Below are 20,687 nucleotides of genomic sequence, written 5' to 3'. Positions count from 1 at the left end.
ATACGACAAAACACATCATGGAATTGTTTAGCAATGTCATTAGAAACACAGAGTGTAATCCTTCAAATGTGCCCCATCTGGCATATTTTATCCCTTTTTGGTTTTTTTAGTAATGCCATTCTAACCCACATTAATAAAGAGATGGCATTTTTATAATATGCACTAAAGCAAATTTAATGAATTGACTTTTTAACTCAACAATTTTCATTGTTCTGTTTACAGCTCCTCAGCAAGTAGTGTTTGAATCTAATAGTGCTTTTTTTCTCTTTTTGTATAAATTGCCATTCATAAAATTATTACAGTGTCTATTGAAGTAGTGAAAACAGGTTTGCAAAAATGAAACCATTTCCTGTATTTAGTTAAAATTGCTTGACCATTGTTTGCATGAAGAAAACAGTTTGATCAGTAATTACTTTGTAAATATGAACAGTACTTAGTGAAAGCTGGTAAGAAAATGTTAAAACGTGATTATTTGCAGCAGGATTCTTAAACTTAAGGAGAATTGTGGGTTATGGAACCCAATGGGGAAGTGAAATTTGGGGCCAAAATTTCTATTGTTTTAGTTTGGACGAATTGTCCATCTGTATAAACAGCAGACAAAAACACAAACATCTTCACCAATGAGTCTTTATGTTATTAATGATAATGACTCTCATTTCTGCTAACAAATGCAAAATCAGTCAACACCAGTTGAACATGATTTCACTTGTAGAATACTTTGCGCAGATGAATTTTTAATGAAAATTTGATTTAACGTGATATTGGGCAAATTTGATTGCTGCTTTTGCAATGTCTTTGGAGTCGTTGACCTAGATTAAAAAGGTATGTGCACTTAAGAGGTGTGTTTCTTTCTCTTTATTTAATTATACTGTACGTTTTTAAGGTGCTTTTAATTAAATGTCTTTGTATTTTAATTTAGTTATTTAACAACAATAAGAATTTTGAAAGTCTCTGGTTATCAGAATTGTTAAAGAATATTTCAAAGGAATTGGAGAGCTGCAATCTGACAAAAAGCCTTCAGGGTTTTCTAGGGACAGGGTAAAATGCAGAGTGCTGGAGGATCTGAATGGGGTCAATGTCTCAGTGGTTCTTTATTACCACATATACAGACATACAGTGAAATTCTTTGTCTGCCTAGAGTTCAGTAAGTATTGTCATAAGCACTATCCCTGATTAGTACCACTATCCCTGATTAGTACCACTGAGACCGCATGCAAGAGTCGCCAGGTTTTGGCGCCATTTTCAAAGTCCATGAAAGGTCCGTCCGCTCGCTCGGTCACCTGGCAAGCCCCAGGTTGCCGCAGGCCTCCAGCCGTTCCCTCAGTCCGGATTGTCCAGTGAACCGTCATCCCTCTCTGAGTCCAGCTCACTATTGTGTCTTGGGGGAGCCTCCCGCAGCCGACTTTGAGAGGGCGGAAGATAAGACCATGGTTCACCATCTTACTGGCCCTTGCTCTTGCGTCTACCATTGACAGCTTCCTCCTCACTGGTTCTCCAGTCCTCGGTGGACGGGCAGGGGCCGGGCTTGGCGGACGCTCTCTACAGGCCACTGCCCTCCAGTATTTCCATCCCTCCGCACAGCCCTCCAGGTGAGGCTGCATCTCTGGAGGGAATGGACAGGTGATGTTTCGGGTCAGGACCTTTCTTCAGACTCTAAGGACAGGGCCTCAGGATCTTCCAAAAGAATCCTAGTTGCTGCTTGATTCCTGCTTCACAGGAGCACACCCAGCTGGAGAGGATCAACTTGGTTGATCTGCCATATCCTTACCAACTTGATTGGGAAAGAGTTCAAGTATTACATTTTGATTTATTTACTTATGTAACTTTTGTTTTATAGTATCTGGCTACACCTATTACCAACAGCCAAGCAGTAATTATTTATAACTTAATAATGCTGGAGCCAAGTATTCTTGTCTTCCCTTGGCACCCCAAGCCTCGATGTTATCGACATATAATTAAGGTAGTATGAGACTTTTGATTTACACAATATACACAAAGTGAAAACTGAATTTGGAAAACACGATGGATTGAGTAGATGTCATTTTCAACTAATGCAAATTGGGACTGGTGGTGAATAAAATAGAGATGACAATTTAAACCTGTGCTTTTTATACCCTATCCTAAATAAAAAGATCTTTGTAAAGGTTTGTAACATTGTTTTCAATAATAATTCTGGTGCTAAATATGAAAGACTCATGAGTGCTTCTCCTCAGCACCCCAAGTTTGAAGCCTTTGATAACGTGCTTCATGGATGAGTTTATTACATATGTTCAAAATGAGAGAGACTTTGCAGATGGATGAGAAATTGCTATGAGCCCGAAACTAATGGATGCAGATTTAATAAAATTACCGAACATTCCAGAGTAAAAAATAGAATAGTCTTTTGAGCAATGAGTTGTTCGATTAAGTATAGGTAGTTCTGCTGTAATGTGATAGTTGTGTTCCTAACATTGGATAACACTCTAGACTGCCCAGATACAAATGCTGCTCTATAATTGCTTACATGCTTCTCAGTCTCCTGCTTTAAATAGGTTAGCTCACTTGTCACAAACATTAGCTCAATAGTTTGAGATGGGCAAGCAAAATGTAGTGTAGAGCCAGAATGTAGTGCACATGGAATTAGTACGTCACAGCTGGGGTACCCAACAGAACCAGTGCCACATCTGGAACACATTGTCCTAAAACGGTCCCTTGCATTTTCAGGCAGTAAACTCATAAATGAGTATTATAAAATATCTTAAACTTACTCTATTTTTATTCTGCAGGTTATAGGAGGAAGTGGGAACTTTACATGGTCATCAAGTAATGAAACTGTTGCTCTGGTGACAGTTAAAGGTTTGATAGCAACTGGTGACAGCCGAGGCTTCAGCATTATACGGGCTAGGGATGTGGAAAATGCTATTCATTTCGGCGAAATGCAAGTAAGCTGTAAATAATGACTTCCTTAAGTATCTAACACCAATGATCCTGTTTTCCAACCTCTGTTATTTTTGTTTTAATATGTAAACAATTTAAAACAAATTTATTGGTGTGAAACAATGTCAGTGGAAAGGTCTGAGCCCTTGCTCACTCCAAATTTGTATTTAAATTTTATTTATTCTCTATTCTTGCCCTTGTAAATGGCTTTCAAATTGTCTTTAACATTGGCACAACAGTGAGCCCAAGCTGTACAGTAACACACAAACCCTTTTCAGATTTGTGCTTTATCTATATACTAAAACGCACGTTTGTTTGTTCTTGAACTACAGCCGAAACGGTACATGATAGCGCGACAATTTTAGGCCCCCTCCTTACTCACTGTCATCCCTTTGGTGCTAATGGAAGAAGTTTAATTGAAATCGGTGTTATATTTTTAAAGTTATTCACATTTTAAAGTTTATATCTATCTCCAAGGGAGGGAGGGGAGAAGGGAGTGGGGGAGGAAAGGGTGCTGCACCAATGCAGGAGAGGTTTGGGTCCACTTGGTCTAGTTGAAATTTAAAATAGCCTTTTCCTGCATGAATCGTGCTGGTAAACAGGCCTTTCACGATTCTACACATAGTCTACTGTGTAGATTATGTAGATTCATCACTTTGTGGATCATGTGTTACTCAACAATTTCTGTGGGGAGGCCAACATATTTCTGATGTTCATTGTGGAAATAAACTTACTTCTGGACCATGTGAATACATTATCTTGGAATTATTAAACATGGATTTAAAAATGAATTGATACTTTGTATAATTGTAGGTCAATGTGCTGAGGCCAGTCAGTATAGAGTTTGCCCAATCGCGAGTAGAGGCCGAGGTTGCTCAGAGTCTTTACTTGCGCATTATGGTTTATGGACTCAAGGAGCCAGATGACATGGAAACAGTTCCAGTGAATGACTGCTCACTGATGAACTTAGCGGTGGATATGGACAAGCAAGGGGTGTTCAGTATCATACAAGGTACATCGAACGCATCATTCAATTATAAGGTTAGCTGCCGAAAATAAGATATTTTGTTTTTATTAAACATTTATTTGTTTCAGTCCCTTGCTGTATTTCATATCTTCAGAAAAAGATACAACGGTTCTGCCAACAGCACATTTTCTCGACATTAAATAGATCATTCAAAATTCCTGCAAGCAAGTGGGTGGTGAGCTTCCTTTGGGCCTTGAATGCTACTGAATTTCCAAATCAAGATTGTGATTTTCACACCATGTAACGGCTGATTAACATAACTCTGCAAGGTCCATGGAAAATGTTGGCAATTATCTGTGTTTTTTTTAGTTTAGTTTAGAGATACAATGCGGAAACGGGCCCTTCAGCCCACCAAGTCTGCGCCGACCAGCGATCCCCGCACACTAACGCTATCCTATACACTAGAGACAATTTACAACTGATCCTTGTGTGATTTGCTGATCCTTTTCCTGAATCTATTGTTCCCTGTTCAGTACTTCAGTCCTCGCAGTGACTCACAGATGCAGGTGAAGATCCTTCGGCTCAACTTGCCCACACTGGCCAAAATGTCCCAACTACACTAGTCCCACCTACCTACCTGTGCTTGGTCCATATCCCTCCAAACCTGTCCTATCCATGTACCTGTCCAACTGTTTCTTAAACGTTGGGATTGTCCCAGCCTCATCGAGCAGCTCGTTCCATACACCTACCACCCTTTGTGTGAAAAGTTACCCCTCAGATTCCTATTAAATCTTTTCCCCTTCATCTTGAACCTGTGTCCTCTGGTCCACGATTTCCCTACTCTGGGCAAGAGACTGTGCATCTACCCAATCTATTCCTCTCATGATTTTGTACAACTCTATAAGATCAGATATAATATCAGTAATGGTGATCAAAAAAACATGGGATTGTCAGAAAATTCATTAACCGCCCTTTAAGGAAGGAGAATTGCTACCCTTTTCTTCATCTAAATTAACGTGCGGCCCTGATCCAACATGTGATTGACTCAACAGGCCCTTTTGGTTAAGGGTACAATATCCCCATGAAGGGAATAAATGTTAACATTTTAAAAGCAGTGTATATATCCTTAAAAAAAAGGAGAATATTTGTGATATCAAAACATGAAAATGATAAAGGAAAATTGAAGTTAAAGAGCTGGTACACTGGTTGTAGGATGCGGTTGTAGGATGTAGGTTTTGCGGTTGCAGCTCCTAGACAGTGGAACAGCATCCCTCTCCCCATCAGAACTGCCCCCTCCATCGACTCCTTTAAGTCCAAGCTCAAAACCTATTTCTACTCCCTAGCGTTTGAGGCCCATTGAGGAGGCGCTGTGAACTGTTTTGTATGTGCTGTTATGTTTGTGTGCTACTGTATGTTTCATTTTTTCCCTTAGTACCTAATCAGATGTACAGCACTTTGGTCAACGTGGGTTGTTTTTAAATGTGCTATACAAATAAAATTGATTTGACTTGACTAGGAAGGAACTGCAGATGTTGGTTTAAACCGAGGACAGACACAAAATGCTGGAGTAACTCAGCGGGACAGGCAGCATCTCTGGATAGAAGAAATCGGTGGCGTTTCGGGTCGAGACCCTTCTTCAGACTTTTTCCATCTTCTTGGTTAGAGTTAGTACACTGATATGAACTTTTGGTGATCTGAGGGGCAAGTGTTGGCACAGGTTATATAGATTGAGCTCCAGAGAAATGGTAGGACAAATACAATTACAGTGTTTAAGAGGCATTTGGATAGGTAGAGATATGAAATGAGCAATGGGCTAACACAGGCTATTGAGATTAGCATTAATAGGAATCACAATCAGCATGGACCCTAGCTGAAGGGTCTATGCCTGTGCTTTAAGGAAACATAGCCTGTCCTTTGTTAAGGAAACATAGCATGGACCTTGTTAAGGAAACATAGCATGGACCTTGTTAAGGAAACATAGCATGGACTTTGGGCCAAAGGACTGGTTTCATTCTACATGGATATATATATAGCCTCAACTCTATATTGTGGTTGCACAGTAGTTCTTTTTTATAGTCACATTTGTGCATATTTAAATATTGAAAATAAAAATGATCTTCACCTGCATCTGCACATGAACACCTAACTCACCTCAGCTCCTCCACAGCTCCTAGCTTCTCATCATTGAAAGCCAGATTAATCTTTCTGGAGTCCAAATCCAAATGCAAGTTCCAACACTGCTCTCTAGTTGCCACACATTTAGACTGTAGCTGTCCTTTTTTTCAATATCCTTCTTTATGTGCAATCTAACTCAGGGTCCTTATCAAATGTAGGTGTCATTTTCTTCATCTAAGACATTTCTGAAATAGTAAATAGCTGATCTCCAGTAAAGAATCCCTACACTATACTGATACTTGACTGTATGTTGTCAGAGTGCATAATCTATTACTCCCTCTATCCACCCAACATATTCTTAATTCATTTCATAAGATTCCTTGCAGCTCCACTATGTTGCATTTTGCTCCAAATCACTGTGTAGTACTTAACCAAATGCCTTGACGTTAATTTAAATAACATTTATAGATACTACCTTATCTAACTTCTCAGAACTCATGTTGTACAAATCTGCTCTTAAAGTTACAACATTTACAAAGGTAATGTGAAGAACTTAAACAAGACAATTAAAATATATTTGTAGTTAAGGAATGTTTGTGCCAAATATGAAGGATTTTAAAATAAAAAAATCATGAAGCTAATTAAACTTTGATCTCTAATATTGATAATAGAACAGTTTGATACAGTGATAACTGGCAACAATATTTTCAATGCACCCTATAAAATAAAAACATTCCAAATTAATTAAGTAGAGTATTGTGGGACTTGTATTCTTCTGCTAAATAACAGTTTTATGACCAATAAACATTTTTTCTTTTTTCCCACCAGGGAAATTAGAGCCAGATGCTACTCATTGTACTGGGGTATTTGTACAGGCAGAGACACCAGGTCACACGTTACTAACAGCAAGTGCCACATTTCTGGAAGTCCATTTTAGCAGCAGCATAAGCATTGCTTCTTACCATCGACTTAGAGTAAGTAACATATAACATATAACAACTACAGCATGGAAACAGGCCTGTCCGGCCCTACCAGTCCACACCGACCATTCTCCCTGACCTGGTCTCATCTACCTGCACTCAGACCATAACCCTCCAATCCCCTCCTATCCATATACCTATCCAATTTACTCTTAAATAATAAAATCGAGCCAGCCTCCACCACTTCCACCGGAAGCCCATTCCATACAGCCACAACCCTCTGAGTAAAGAAGTTCCCCCTCATGTTACCCCTAAACCTTTGTCCCTCAATTCTGAAGCTATGTCCCCTTGTTGGAATCTTCCCCACTCTCAAAGGGAAAAGCCTACCCACGTCAACTCTGTCCGTCCCTCTCAAAATTTTAAAAACCTCTATCAAGTCCCCCCTCAACCTTCTATGCTCCAAAGAATAAAGACCCAACCTATTCAACCTCTCTCTGTAGCCTAAGTGCTGAAACCCAGGCAACATTCTAGTAAATCTCCTCTGTACCCTCTCCATTTTGTCGACATCCTTCCTATAATTTGGCGACCAGAACTGCACACCATACTCCAGATTCGGCCTCACCAATGCCCTGTACAATTTCAACATTACATCCCAACTTCTATACTCGATGCTCTGATTTATAAAGGCAAGCATACCAAACGCCTTCTTCACCACCCTATCCACATGAGATTCCACCTTCAGGGAACAATGCACAGTTATTCCCAGATCCCTCTGTTCCACTGCATTCCTCAATTCCCTACCATTTACCCTGTACGTCCTATTTTGATTTGTCCTACCAAAATGCAGCACCTCACACTTATCAGCATTAAACTCCATCTGCCATCTTTCAGCCCACCCTTCCAAAAGGCCCAAGTCTCTCTGTAGACTTTGAAAATCTACCTCACTATCAACTACTCCACCTATCTTAGTATCATCTGCATATTTACTAATCCAATTTGCCACACCATCATCCAGATCATTAATGTAAATGACAAACAACAGTGGACCCAACACAGATCCTTGGGGCACTCCACTAGACACTGGCCTCCAACCTGACATACAATTGTCAACCATTACCCTCTGGTATCTCCCATTCAGCCATTGTTGAATCCATCTTGCAACCTCACTATTAATACCCAACGATTTAACCTTCTTAATCAACCTTCCATGTGGAACCTTGTCAAATGCCTTACTGAAGTCCATATAGACAACATCCACAGCCTTGCCCTTATCAATTTCCCTGGTAACCTCTTCAAAAAATTCAAGAAGATTAGTCAAACATGACCTTCCAGGCACAAATCCATGTTGACTGTTTCTAATCAGGCCTTGATTATCCAAATAATTATATATATTGTCCCTAAGTATCTTTTCCATTAATTTTCCCACCACAGACGTCAAACTAATAGGTCTATAATTGCTAGGTTTACTTTTAGAACCTTTTTTAAACAAAGGCACAACATGCGCAATGCGCCAATCTTCCGGCACCATCCCTGTTTCTAATGACGTTTGAAATATTTCCGTCATAGCCCCGGCTATTTCTGCACTAACTTCCCTCAATGTCCTAGGGAATATCCTATCAGGACCTGGAGACTTATCCACTTTTATATTCTTCAAAAGTGTCCGTACCTCCTCTTCTTTAATCCTCCTAATTTCCATCACTACTCTACTTGTTTCGCTTACCTCACATAATTCAATATCCTTCTCCTCGGTAAATACCGAAGAAAAGAAATTGTTTAATATCTCCCCCATTTCTTCCGGCTCAGCACATAGCTGTCCACTCTGACTCTCTAATGGACCAATTTTATCCCTCACTATCCTTTTGCTATTGACATATCTGTAGAACCCCTTGGGGTTTACTTTTACATTACTTGCCAAAGCAGCCTCATATCTTTTTTTCGCTTTTCTAATTTCCTTTTTAAGATTCCTTTTACATTCTTTATATTCCTCAAAAACCTCATTTACTCCCTGCCGCTTATATTTATTGTATATCTCCCTCTTTTTCCGAACCAAGTGTCCAATTTCCCTGGAAAACCACGGCTCTTTCAAATTATTATTCTTTCCTTTCCACCGAACAGGGACATAAAGACTCTGTACTCTCAAAATTTCACCTTTAAATATCCTCCATTTCTCTATTATATCCTTTTCATAAAACAACAATTTCCATTTCACTCCTTTTAAATCCTTTCTCATCTCCTCAAAATTAGCCTTTCTCCAATCCAAAATCTCAACCCTTGGTCCAGATTTGACCTTCTCCATAATGATATTGAAACTAATGGCATTATGATCACTAGACCCAAAGTGCTCCTCAACACATACCTCCGTCACCTGACTCATCTCATTTCCTAACAGGAGGTCCAACACTGCCCCTTCTCTGGTAGGCACCTCTACGTATTGCTGCAAAAAACTATCCTGCACACATTTTACAAACTCCAAACCATCCAGCCCTTTAACAGAATGTGATTCCCAGTCTATATACGGAAAATTGAAATCACCCACAATCACCACTCTGTGCTTACTACTAATATCTGCTATCTCCTTACATATTTGCTCTTCCAATTCTCGTTCCCTATTTGGCGGTCTATAATACACCCCTATAAGTGTTGCTAAACCTTTCTCATTTCTGAGTTCCACCCAAACAGCCTCCTTAATCGAGCCTTCTAGTCTGTCCTGCCAAAGCACTGCTGTGATATCCTCCCTGACAAGCAATGCAACACCCCCACCTCTTGCCCCTCCGATTCTATCACATCTGAAACAATGAAATCCTGGAATATTTAATTGCCAATCGCAACCCTCCTGCAACCATGTTTCACTGATCGCCACAACATCATACTTCCAGATGTCAATCCAGGCTCTAAGCTCATCCACCTTTCTTACAATGCTCCTAGCACAGTTTCAGAAATAAAGGTTCAAGAGATCCAAATCTTATATGAAAATGGTTTCTAATATTTTTAAGTGGACTGGAAACATGAGAGTACAGATGCTGGTTCTACTTATCATCTTCCAGCCTCAGACTCAATATACCCCTCCCCTCCTACTCCCCCCCCCAATTCCTACTCCCCATTCCATTCCCCCCTCCCCCTCCCATTCCCCCTCCTCCTCCCCCTCCCCTCCTACTCCCCCTCCCCCTTCCATTCCCCCCCTCTTACTCCCACTTCCCCTCCCATTCCCCCTCCCTCCCACTACCCCTCCCATTCCCCCCTCTCCCTCCCCAACCACTCCCATTCCCACTCCCCTTCCCATTACCCCTCCCCCTCCCATTCCCAATCCCCCTCCCATTCCCAATCCCCCTCCCATTCCCACTCCCCCTCCCATTCCCAATCCCCCTCCCACTTCCCCTCATTCCCAATCCTTATCCCACTTCCATTCCCACCTGCTTCCACCTATCACCTCCTCTGTCAGCCTCTGTCTCACCCGTCCCTCTCATTTCTATTTACTGACGACCTTCCCTCTCCAACCTCAGTCCTCAGCAGGCCAAGCAGTCCTCAGCAGGTCCTGATGCCTTGATCATTCCTTTGTCTCCACAGGTACTGCTTGACCTGCTGAGTTCTTCCAGTTTTAAAGTGAAAGCCTATTTATTCACACTTGATAACATGCACAGCCCATACCCTCCTTGCAAAGATCCCCTCTGCACATTCCATGTTTCATGACCAGTGTCAATGCATTATTTCATATTTTCTGTCACAGAAGGAGCCATTTCAGCCACCAGGTCTATGCAATCCATTGTCTAAAGTACTCAACAATTTTCCTCTGTTTCGGCCAACCACCATATCAGTGGTCATTTACAGCAGCCAATTAAACAACCAGCATGTCTTTAGGAAGTGGAGAAACCCATGTAGCCACATAAAGAATGTGCTACCAGCAAACTCCCCACAAACAACGTGTAACATCATGGTGAAGCCCGGAGACTATCCAGCAGCACTACCTGCTGCACCAACTTGGCACACTTGCTGCTTTGCATGGCAGAGGTACATTCTAATCTGCGGTGATTAGTCTATGCCGCTGGTGGGTTGGAACTTCATGCATTGTCGATTATAGGTGGAGGGGTGTGGTGAAACTACACACAATGTAGACATGTTTCCTCCCCTCCCTTCCACAACGTTCACATGTCTGGTATCCTTTAACCTATTGTACTGTGGTCACCATGGAGAGAGTTCCTTTAAAACTGAGATCTACTTCCCCTGACTCCTGTGGCAAAGGCATGCCAGCTACAACTTCTACTGGATTGCTCGGGTTAAAATTTAACATAGCAGTCAGAGTGAAAACGATTTAAGATTGTGATTGTGTGTTATGATTATGTCCGAGCTATGATGAGGGAAGTAGCGGTTTTAGTCTCACAATTAAAACTTTCTCAAAATTCCTCTTTGGTACAAGTCTTAGTCACGAACAATCAGGATATAGCTTCCCATCGATTTAAATGCAGATAGTTCGACTATAAATACCTCCAGAGGAGGTATTTCCATAACATACCAAATATGATTCATCCAAATCACATAAATGAATTTATATTTTAACAATATAAAGATTCTGGTAACAAGAACCGTGAGCCTATTTTTGTTAATACTTTAGATTTCATCTCAGGAGAATGATTCCCAGGTATTTACTATTCTGTTCCTAATGTCAGGCTATTGATCCAGTTGCTGTTGCTATAGTCACTCTAACCTCTTCAAAAGAAATGCTGTTTGAAGGAGGACCCAGGCCTTGGGTACTGGAGCCATCAGGATTTTTCATGGATCTGATAGGTGAAAAGAAGGATAAGATAACCATCAAACAACAATGGGCTCCATCGATGAAAAAGAAAAATCATCATGGGTTTAGAGTCACCTGTGTAGCCTTAGGAGAACAGGTAAGAAAGAGATTACATGCAAATGTGATTTAAATCCCAATTTTCCACAATTCTGAAATCAGTTGTTGATTCATCAGTGAAAATGAAACCTTTTAATTTTCTGAACAAAACTGATTGATTATACTGATTTCTAAATTTGACAAAGAAAAACATGGTATTAATATATAGAATTTGAAAATTTGTTGCAGTGGAGAATAACCAGATTTTTTTTGAAGATAGACGGAAAATGCTGGAGTAACTCAGCGGGACAGGCAGCATCTCTGGAGAGAATAAATGGGTGATGTTTCAGGCTGAGACCCTTCTTCAGACCAGTCTGAAGAAGGGTCTCGATCCGAAACGTCACTCATTCCTTCTCTCCAGAGATGCTCCCAGTCCCGCTGAGTTACTCCAGCTTTTTTCTGTCTATCTTCGGTTTAAACCAGCATCTGCAGTTCCTTCCAACTAGATTTTCTTTGTAGGTACATTTTGTGGTTTATAGTGATATCTTCATGATCTAGGGACTCTGTTAGTTGCTTCAGGAATAGAAGGAATGACAATCCCTAGTTTCTGGAAAACTTGTTTTAAAAGTAAAATCAAAGAGGAACAGTATTTAAATAAATTAGGCTTGTTATAATATGGTCTTTAAAGCAAGGAGGTTATGGTAAAGTTTTAAGACGTGAAGAAAATGCCACTGAGATGTTCAACAGAGATGGTCTAAACAATAAGCTTGTCTTTTGCGTTGCAAATACTGTTCAACCTTCATAATGTTTTCAACATTTTCTATGTATTGCAAAACCATTTATGATTTTTGTGGCTTCCTGGTCCACTGGTTAGTCCGAAGAAGGGTCCTGACCCGAAACGTCACCTATCCATGTTCTCCAGACCCGCTGAGTTACTCCAGCACTTTGTGCCTTTAGACTTTACAGGCAAAACAGTTCCATCGGCCCACTGAGTCCATGCCGACCAGCGATCACCCCGTACACTAGCACTATCCTGCACACTAGTGACAATTTACTCTGTGTCCTTTTGTGTAAATCACCATCTGCAGGTCCCTGTTTCTGCATGTCTGCATCTCAACCCGGTGGGCCACAAATCCTTTAGCAGTTGTCTGCTTGGGAGTGGTGGCACTTCTGTGGATAATAATCTGATGATACATAATACTCTGCCCATTATGTCCCTGTTGTGGTGAGATTTCCGCCTTTTTAATTCTGCCTTATATTCATTGCACCAATTCAAAATTAGTTTTAATGGAAGATAGACACAAAATGATGGTGTAACTCAGCAGGTCAGGCAGCATCTCTGGAGAAAAAGGATGGGTGACGTTTCAGGTTGGAACCTTTCTTCAGACATCAACCCATTAGTTTTAATGGATCGAAGTTCTCTTTCAACAAATTTTTCAATTTTGAATTACAAGATAAAGTGTGAATGAAATTGAACTATTTATAATAAACGTTAGTGAGTATTTTGAGTGTAAAGTTACTATTTTAGAGATTAAAAATAAATCTTGCTTTTGTGAACTTGAAATTAACTTTTGAATCTTTCCATGGTAGTTTTTGACATTTAAAGTTGGTAACCAGCCAAGCTTGTTGAATCTCAACCCTGCTGTTGAAAGTGTAAAAGTGAAGTTAGTCTGTGCTGTGCCCACCAGCGTGACGTTGGCTCCTGTGTATAAGTCACGAGAACGTGGTCTTCCATGCCCTCTGCTGCAACACAACAAGCAATTGGTAAGGTTCAAGGTTTGTTAGCCGACATCATATTTATGTGGAATTATGCATTACATGGCAAGAAATTTTACAAAAACACAAAAAAAAATCTATCATTGCAAAGAAGATATTTCACCATCATGCAAGTGTTTACTTGTGCAGCTGAAGGGTGCAGCAAGCAGGGTGCCAGGCTTCTGGCTCCAGGAGTTGGGGCGGCTGATGAGCTCCAAACCCAGCCTAATGGCAGAGTTCTTGCAGAGCAAATTAATTAGAGTCTGAAGAAAGGTCCTGACCCGAAACGTCACCTACCCATGTTCTCCAGAGGTGCTGTTACTCCAGCACTTTGTGTCTTTTTTATGGACCAGTATCTGTCGTTCCTTGTTTCTAAAATAATAACATCAATTTTTAAAAGGCTAGTGTGGCGTGTGATGTCTGGTTCCAAATGGGATAACTTATAATCATTTGCTGCAGAAATATGGTGGTCCTGTAGCGACCATAGAGAATGGTCCTGGTCGTCGAACCCTCAGATTGGCCAGCAAGGTCACGTGTGAGCGCGACCGTAGGGATTGGTCCAGAGAGCGACATCGCTGATTGGACAGCGTTGTCATGTGCGCTTTTGGCGCCCAAAAAGAGTTAGTTCAGAGACGTCTTCGAAGAAGACAGTGAGTTTTTGATGGTTGTCCGTTATCTTGTTGTTAAACCTTTGTATACGAATATTGCTGTCGCAATAAACTTCTTCCACAAAGGACAAGTTTCCAGACTCGCCATATTGGTGACCCCGACGTGATCTGGACGATCACCGACCATGGACGAACACGACGCCCCGTTGTTGGATGCTGCGCATGGCACACCGCAGTTAAGCGCAGTAAGCGTTCACCTTCCGTCGTTTTGGACACATCAACCACAATCTTGGTTTGTCCACACCGAAGCCCAGTTTCATTTGAGAAACATATCCACAGACGCGACGAAGTATTACTACCTCGTCAGCGCCCTATCGCCAGAGACGACCACACGAGTGATGCGGTTCATTGTAAATCCTCCTGCGGAAAACAAGTACGAGGCCATGAAGGCACTGTTACTACGAACCTTCGGGTTCCATAGGCATGATCGCGCCAAAAAACTTCTGCACCTACCGGATCTCGGAGATCGACTGCCGTCCGTTCTCATGGCCGAGATGATGATGCTGGCCGGTGAACATACGGATTGCCTCATGTTCGAGCAGGCATTCCGAGAGAAGCTTCCCGAGGATGTCCGACTGCTGCTCACGGATTGTTCTTTTAAGGACCCAGAAGCATATGCAGAAAAAGCTGATGCGTTCATTGCAGCCAAATCGAAGGGGAGTGGTTCGATCAACAAGGTCTCGACATCAGTTACCACGCCACAGCGACATCAAGATGGCGCCGCGTCTCCCGCCAGTCCTCCAAAAGCCCGCCAAAAAGATCCGCACAAGCGCGGCTGGTGTTATTATCATCTACGATCGGGTAGAGAATCCCGCAACTGCCGCTCACCTTGTACTTTCGCGGGAAATGCCTCGGCCGATCGTACATAAGGGGCAGTTGCGATTGGACAGAACCGACGCCTCTACGTCCGAGATCGATTCACGGACACAGAATTTTTAGTGGACACGGGAGCCATTGTCAGTATAGTGCCGCCGACCGACCTTGAGACCAGATCGGGTAAGACAGGTCCTACCCTCATCGCGGTTAATGGCAGCCCCATCCGCACGTTCGGTACGCGGAAGATGTCCCTTGTGTTAGGCCTCCGCACGTATGAATGACCATTCATTATAGCAGACGTCAGACAAGCGATCCTAGGCGCAGATTTTCTCTGGGCCTTTTCACTGGTCCCCGATGTCTGCGGTAACGACCTCCGACCCTCCGCCAGCGAGGAGCCAGTCGCTCCGACAATCGCCTCCCCGCCCAGCCCTACTGTCCAGGCCGTCGTCGCGGCCCCTGACTCGTATGCTGAGGTCCTGGCGGAGTTTCCAGAGCTGCTCATCCAGCGTTTTGACACCCCTTCGGCCAAACACGGCGTGGTCCACCACATTCGCACCGAGGGCCCTCCCGTTTTCGCTCGGGCCAGGAGACTACCGCCAGACAAACTGGTGCTGGCACGGGCGGAATTTAGGAAGATGGAGGAAATGGGCATTGTCCGTCAGTCCGACAGCCCATGGGCCTCGCCGTTGCATATGGTCTCCAAGGCATCTGGGGGGTGGAGACCATGTGGCGATTATCGGCGTCTAAATGCTGTCACCACGGCTGATCGCTACCCCATACCGCACCTGCAGGACTTTTCGTCTGGGCTGGAAGGGGCGGTGGTGTTCTCCAAAATCGATTTGGTGCGAGGATACCACCAGATTCCGGTGCGGCCGGAGGACATACAGAAAACTGCCACGATTACTCCGTTCGGGTTGTTCGAATGGTTGCGCATGCCTTTCGGTTTAAAGAACGCGGCACAGGCTTTCCAACGACTGATGGACCGTGTGGGTCGGGGTTTACCCTTTTTGTTTATTTATTTAGACGACATCCTGGTCGCCAGCCCCTCAGTGCAGGAACACCAGGTCCACTTGCGGACTGTGTTCCAGCGGCTCCAAGACCACGGGCTAATTATCCAACCCTCCAAGTGTCAATTCGGCCTCCCTTCTCTTGATTTTTTAGGGCACAGAATCACCCCTGCCGGCGCCACCCCTTTGCCCGAGAAGGTGGAGGCTATCCGGGCATTTCCCAGGCCCACCACAGTGAAAGGGCTGCAGGAGTTCGTAGGTATGGTTAACTTCTACCATAGGTTCGTTCCGGCAGCTGCGCGGGTCATGCGCCCGCTCTTCCAGTGCCTTGCGGGAAAACCGGTAGAGTTGATATGGTCCCCGGCCGCAGAGTCGGCTTTTACAGCAGCTAAGGCAGCCTTGGCAGACGCCACCGAGCCCCTCCGCCCCCACGGCCCTGACGGTTGACGCGTCTGACGTGGCGGTGGGTGGGGTTTTGGAACAGCAGGTCGGTGGCCGTAGGCAGCCCTTGGCGTTTTTCAGCCGGCAACTAAATTCGGCTGAGCTGAAGTATAGCGCATTTGACCGAGAGCTTCTGGCCCTCTATTTAGCTGTTCGTCATTTCAGGTATTTCCTTGAGGGCCGCCCATTTGTGGCCTTTACGGACCATAAACCATTAACATTTGCATTTTTCAAATTGTCTGACCCATGGTCGGCCCGCCAGCAGCAGCACCTGACTGCCATCTCCGAATTTACCACCGATGTCCGTCATGTCGCGGGTAAGCTTAATGCCGTTGCTGACGCCCTGTCTAAACCTGCTTGTTCCCCCATTTCGGCGGTGGACTGCGAGGTGGATCCCCAGGAGCTTGCGGAGGCACAGCTTCTGGCGGATACCGCCTCGGCATACCAGTCCACCACTTCGGGGTTGAAGTTGGCTCAGGTAGCCTGCGGGTCGGAAGGCACAAAAGTCTGGTGTGATGTTTCCCTTCCCCGTCCCAGGCCGGTAGTGCCGCCCTCCCTTCAGCGCCGGGTTTTCGATGCCATTCACGGGCTGGCGCACCCGTCCATCCGCTCCACCTCTGCTTTAGTAGCAGCTCGGTTTGTCTGGCATGGCCTACGTAAACAGGTAGCGGGTTGGGCACGTTCCTGCGTTCCCTGCCAGACCGCTAAAGTCCAGCGCCATGTCCAGCCCCCCGTACAGGAGTTTGAGGTCCCAGCAGTTCGTTTTTTCCACATTCACGTGGATTTAGTCGGGCCCTTGCCTTCCTCCCGGGGCTACACCCATCTCCTCATGGTGGTGGATCGGTTCACCCGGTGGCCAGAGGCTTTCCCATTGTCCGATATCTCGGCAGCCTCTTGTGCCAAACTTTGGCCCTCCATTGGGTAGCACGTTTCGGGGTTCCGGCAGTTATTACCACCGACAGGGGGCCACAGTTCACTTCGTCCCTCTGGACCACGCTAGCCGAGCTGTACGGTTCCCGGTTACAACACACTACAGCATACCACCCCCAGGCAAATGGGCTTGTGGAGAGGTTCCACCGTCAACTCAAGGCGTCCCTCAGTGCAAGGCTTGAAGGCCCGGACTGGGTAGACCAACTCCCCTGGGTCCTTCTGGGCATCCGGACTGCTCCTAAGCAAGATCTCGGTGCTTCGTCCGCGGAGCTAGTGTATGGCTCGCCACTTCGAGTACCCGGGGATTTGTTTCCGGACCCCTCAGACCAGCTGCCTCCAGTCCCATCAGTCTTAGCATCGCTCCGGGCACGGGTGGGTTCCCTGGCCCCAGTTCCGACTTCACGTCATGGGTGTCCCATGGTACATGAACCGCCTTCCCTGAAGGACTGTGAGTTTGTGTTTTTGCGAAAGGATTCCCATCGTGCCCCGTTGCAGAGGGTCTATGAAGGGCCGTTCCGGGTTTTGCGTAAGGGGACGGCTACCTTCACCTTAGACGTGGGCGGCAGGAGTGAGCTCGTCTCGGTGTCCCGGCTTAAACCTGCACACTTGGATCCGGATCAACCAGTCCTGGTCGGCCAACCCCCTAGGAGAGGCCGGCCTCTGTCAGTTCCGCTCAGTCCAGGACCCCCCGCTCCGGCTGTTCCTCCAAGTCCGGAATCTCCGGCTCCTGTGGTTCAGGCGCCCCCTCTCCTTATTCGTTATGGTCGCGAAATCCGGCTCCCTGCTAGGTTCCGTACCTCGGGTTCTGGGGGGGGTCATGTAGCGACCATAGAGAATGGTCCTGGTCGTCGAACCCTCAGATTGGCCAGCAAGGTCACGTGTGAGCGCGATAGTAGGGATTGGTCCAGAGAGCGACATCGCTGATTGGACAGCGTTGTCATGTGCGCTTTTGGCGCCCGAAAAGAGTTAGTTCGGAGACGTCTTCGAAGAAGACAGTGAGTTTTTGATGGTTGTCCGTTATCTTGTTGTTAAACCTTTGTATACGAATATTGCTGTCGCAATAAACTTCTTCCACAAAGGACAAGTTTCCGGACTCGCCATAGTCCATAATAAAACTGATAGAGACTGTCACTGAAATCATGGAAAGGAGAAATCCTCAGCAATAATGTAGAATTTAAGCACAAATCAGCCATGCAATCCAAAGTTTTAGAGATCCTAATATTTTAAGAATTTTGTCTGATCATTGTACAAACATTTCTGTAAAGCCAAATATGTTCTACAATTTTGTTTTGGACTAAATTAATAACATCAGACTAGAAAGATTTACAACAAACTGAAATTATAACTAAGCTTTATCACTTAACTGATATTCCAAACGTTTTGGTTCAGTATTCTCATGTCATGAGTCCGTGCTGGTTTAATCTCCACTTTGCAATATGGATTGGGAGCGAAGTTTGCATTTAAGGGACATTCGAATAGGTACATGGATGTACATGGAATGGAAGGATATAGAAGGATAACTATTCATAACATGAGCAGTTCACAAATCAGAAATGCAGCCACGCACAATGTCCCGGCATGGCCGATGATCATAAGCGATAGACGTAGAATTCAGCCCATCAAGTCCACTCTGCCATTCAATCATGGCTGATCTATCTCTCCCTCCTAACCCCATTCTCCTGCCTTCTCCCCATAACTTCTGACACCTGTACTAATCAAAATTCTATCTATGCCTTAAAAATATCCATGGACTTGGCTTCTACAGCCATCTGTGGCAGAATTCCACAAATTCATGACCCTCTGACTAAAGAAATTTCTCTTCATCTCCTTCCTAAAAGAACGTCCTTTAATTCTGAGGCGATGGCCTCTTGTCCTGGACTCTCCCACTAGTGGAAACATTCTCTCCACATCCACTCTATCCAAGCCTTTCACTATTCTGAATGTTTCAATGTGGTTCCCCCCTCATTCTTCTAAACTCCTTTTGTATTCAAATCCTCTTGAAATAAATGCTAACATTGAGTTTGTTTTGTTGCCTGCAGTCCTGCAAATCCATCTCGCTGGTCTCTCAAACGCTTGTTCACTTAGTCACTTAATCAAAAATCTGTCAAATTAGACTCTCAAAAATTAAAATTCTTTGCTTATATGATTTTAAAGAACTGTTGTTTTAATATTAATCTGAAATTAATAATTTCTTACACTTGTGAAAAGTGTGCTTTTCTTAAGCATTTTCTTAATACTGCTATTTCAATATATATATATTAAAGTTTCATGTTTTGTATTTGTTATTTTTAAATATCATTTTCTGTCTTTTTTGTTTGAGTAGGTACCAGTTTCTTTCTGCAGAAACACCATTTTGGAACTAACTGCATATGATCAATATGGTCGGAAGTTTGATAACTTTACCTCTCTGTTCATTAACTGGAAATCATCCAACTCTTCTCTGGGCAGTCTTCATCCTACATTACTCATGGAAATGATTTTAAGAGATGACGGAAGTGGACAGAAGAGACTACATGGTAGTGTATTGTGTGCCGATCACAAGCATCTTAATATATTGCAAAAAGCCACAGTAGGAGAATAGATTGTCTAATAATATTATTTTAAATACCAGGATCTGTTTGAACTGTATAATACAAAAACAAGCTGCAGTAGCTATTTCAAAGGATGAAATCTAGTAAACAGAACTCCTGCCCTAAATTCTAGGAATTCTTTCCTGTGTATGCAAGACGATGTCCTCATCAAGGTGGAGTGAGTTGAAGAATATAAATTGGTTTATTTGCCACAAAATCAAGTGACTGAATGTAATGTACCCTGAACGTAATGTAACCTGAACGTAATGTAACCTGTAATCTCTGGTGAAGCACATTTTTTTAATACAAAGCTCATCTCTGAATCCTACTTGAGATCTTCAGGGACAATAAATTATTTTTATGACCTGGAAGATTTTGTTGCAGAGTGGACTTTTCTTAAATACACTCTCATACACTGCTCCAACCCAATCAAAGCAAAGATACAGAAATGCCCCAGCGGTTAGTGCACCTAAATGGTTGTGCTAGGGAGCATGGCAGTAGGTTGCCAACAAGCGTTTTGCTTGTAAACCTTCTGTTGTGACTTAATTTTCCACCCGAGGCAGGTTTGAGGTGAATGACTGTCAGGTGATTGGAAAGATGATAGGTGGCTTCAGGAGATCTGCGTCTGGGCAAATGAGCTACATCGGTTTGTGGTGTGGAAGGGTGAGAGAGTTGGTAGAGCAGAAAGATGAAAGGCAAATTTGGCCATCTCTAGGATCTTAATTCAGAAATGGGTTGGGAATACCTTGTTGTTGTGTGA

At 43.7% G+C, this 20,687-nt stretch overlaps 1 protein-coding gene across 1 annotated transcript in view; it reads left to right on the top strand.

Moving 5' to 3' along the window:
• Nucleotides 1–20,687, top strand: part of LOC144606544 (nuclear pore membrane glycoprotein 210-like) — a 92,423-nt gene that overhangs the window by 27,911 nt on the left and 43,825 nt on the right. The window contains exons 11-17 of the mRNA XM_078422798.1: nucleotides 1,838–1,960; nucleotides 2,766–2,921; nucleotides 3,730–3,928; nucleotides 6,827–6,972; nucleotides 11,580–11,801; nucleotides 13,331–13,504; nucleotides 19,681–19,873. Of these exons, the coding sequence (XP_078278924.1) occupies nucleotides 1,838–1,960; nucleotides 2,766–2,921; nucleotides 3,730–3,928; nucleotides 6,827–6,972; nucleotides 11,580–11,801; nucleotides 13,331–13,504; nucleotides 19,681–19,873 (1,213 nt within the window). The remainder of the gene's footprint in view (nucleotides 1–1,837; nucleotides 1,961–2,765; nucleotides 2,922–3,729; nucleotides 3,929–6,826; nucleotides 6,973–11,579; nucleotides 11,802–13,330; nucleotides 13,505–19,680; nucleotides 19,874–20,687) is intronic.

This window comes from Rhinoraja longicauda, chromosome 26 (genome assembly GCF_053455715.1).
Source record: "Rhinoraja longicauda isolate Sanriku21f chromosome 26, sRhiLon1.1, whole genome shotgun sequence".
NCBI lineage: Eukaryota > Metazoa > Chordata > Chondrichthyes > Rajiformes > Arhynchobatidae > Rhinoraja > Rhinoraja longicauda.
This window is presented reverse-complemented; position numbering and strand designations above follow the sequence as displayed.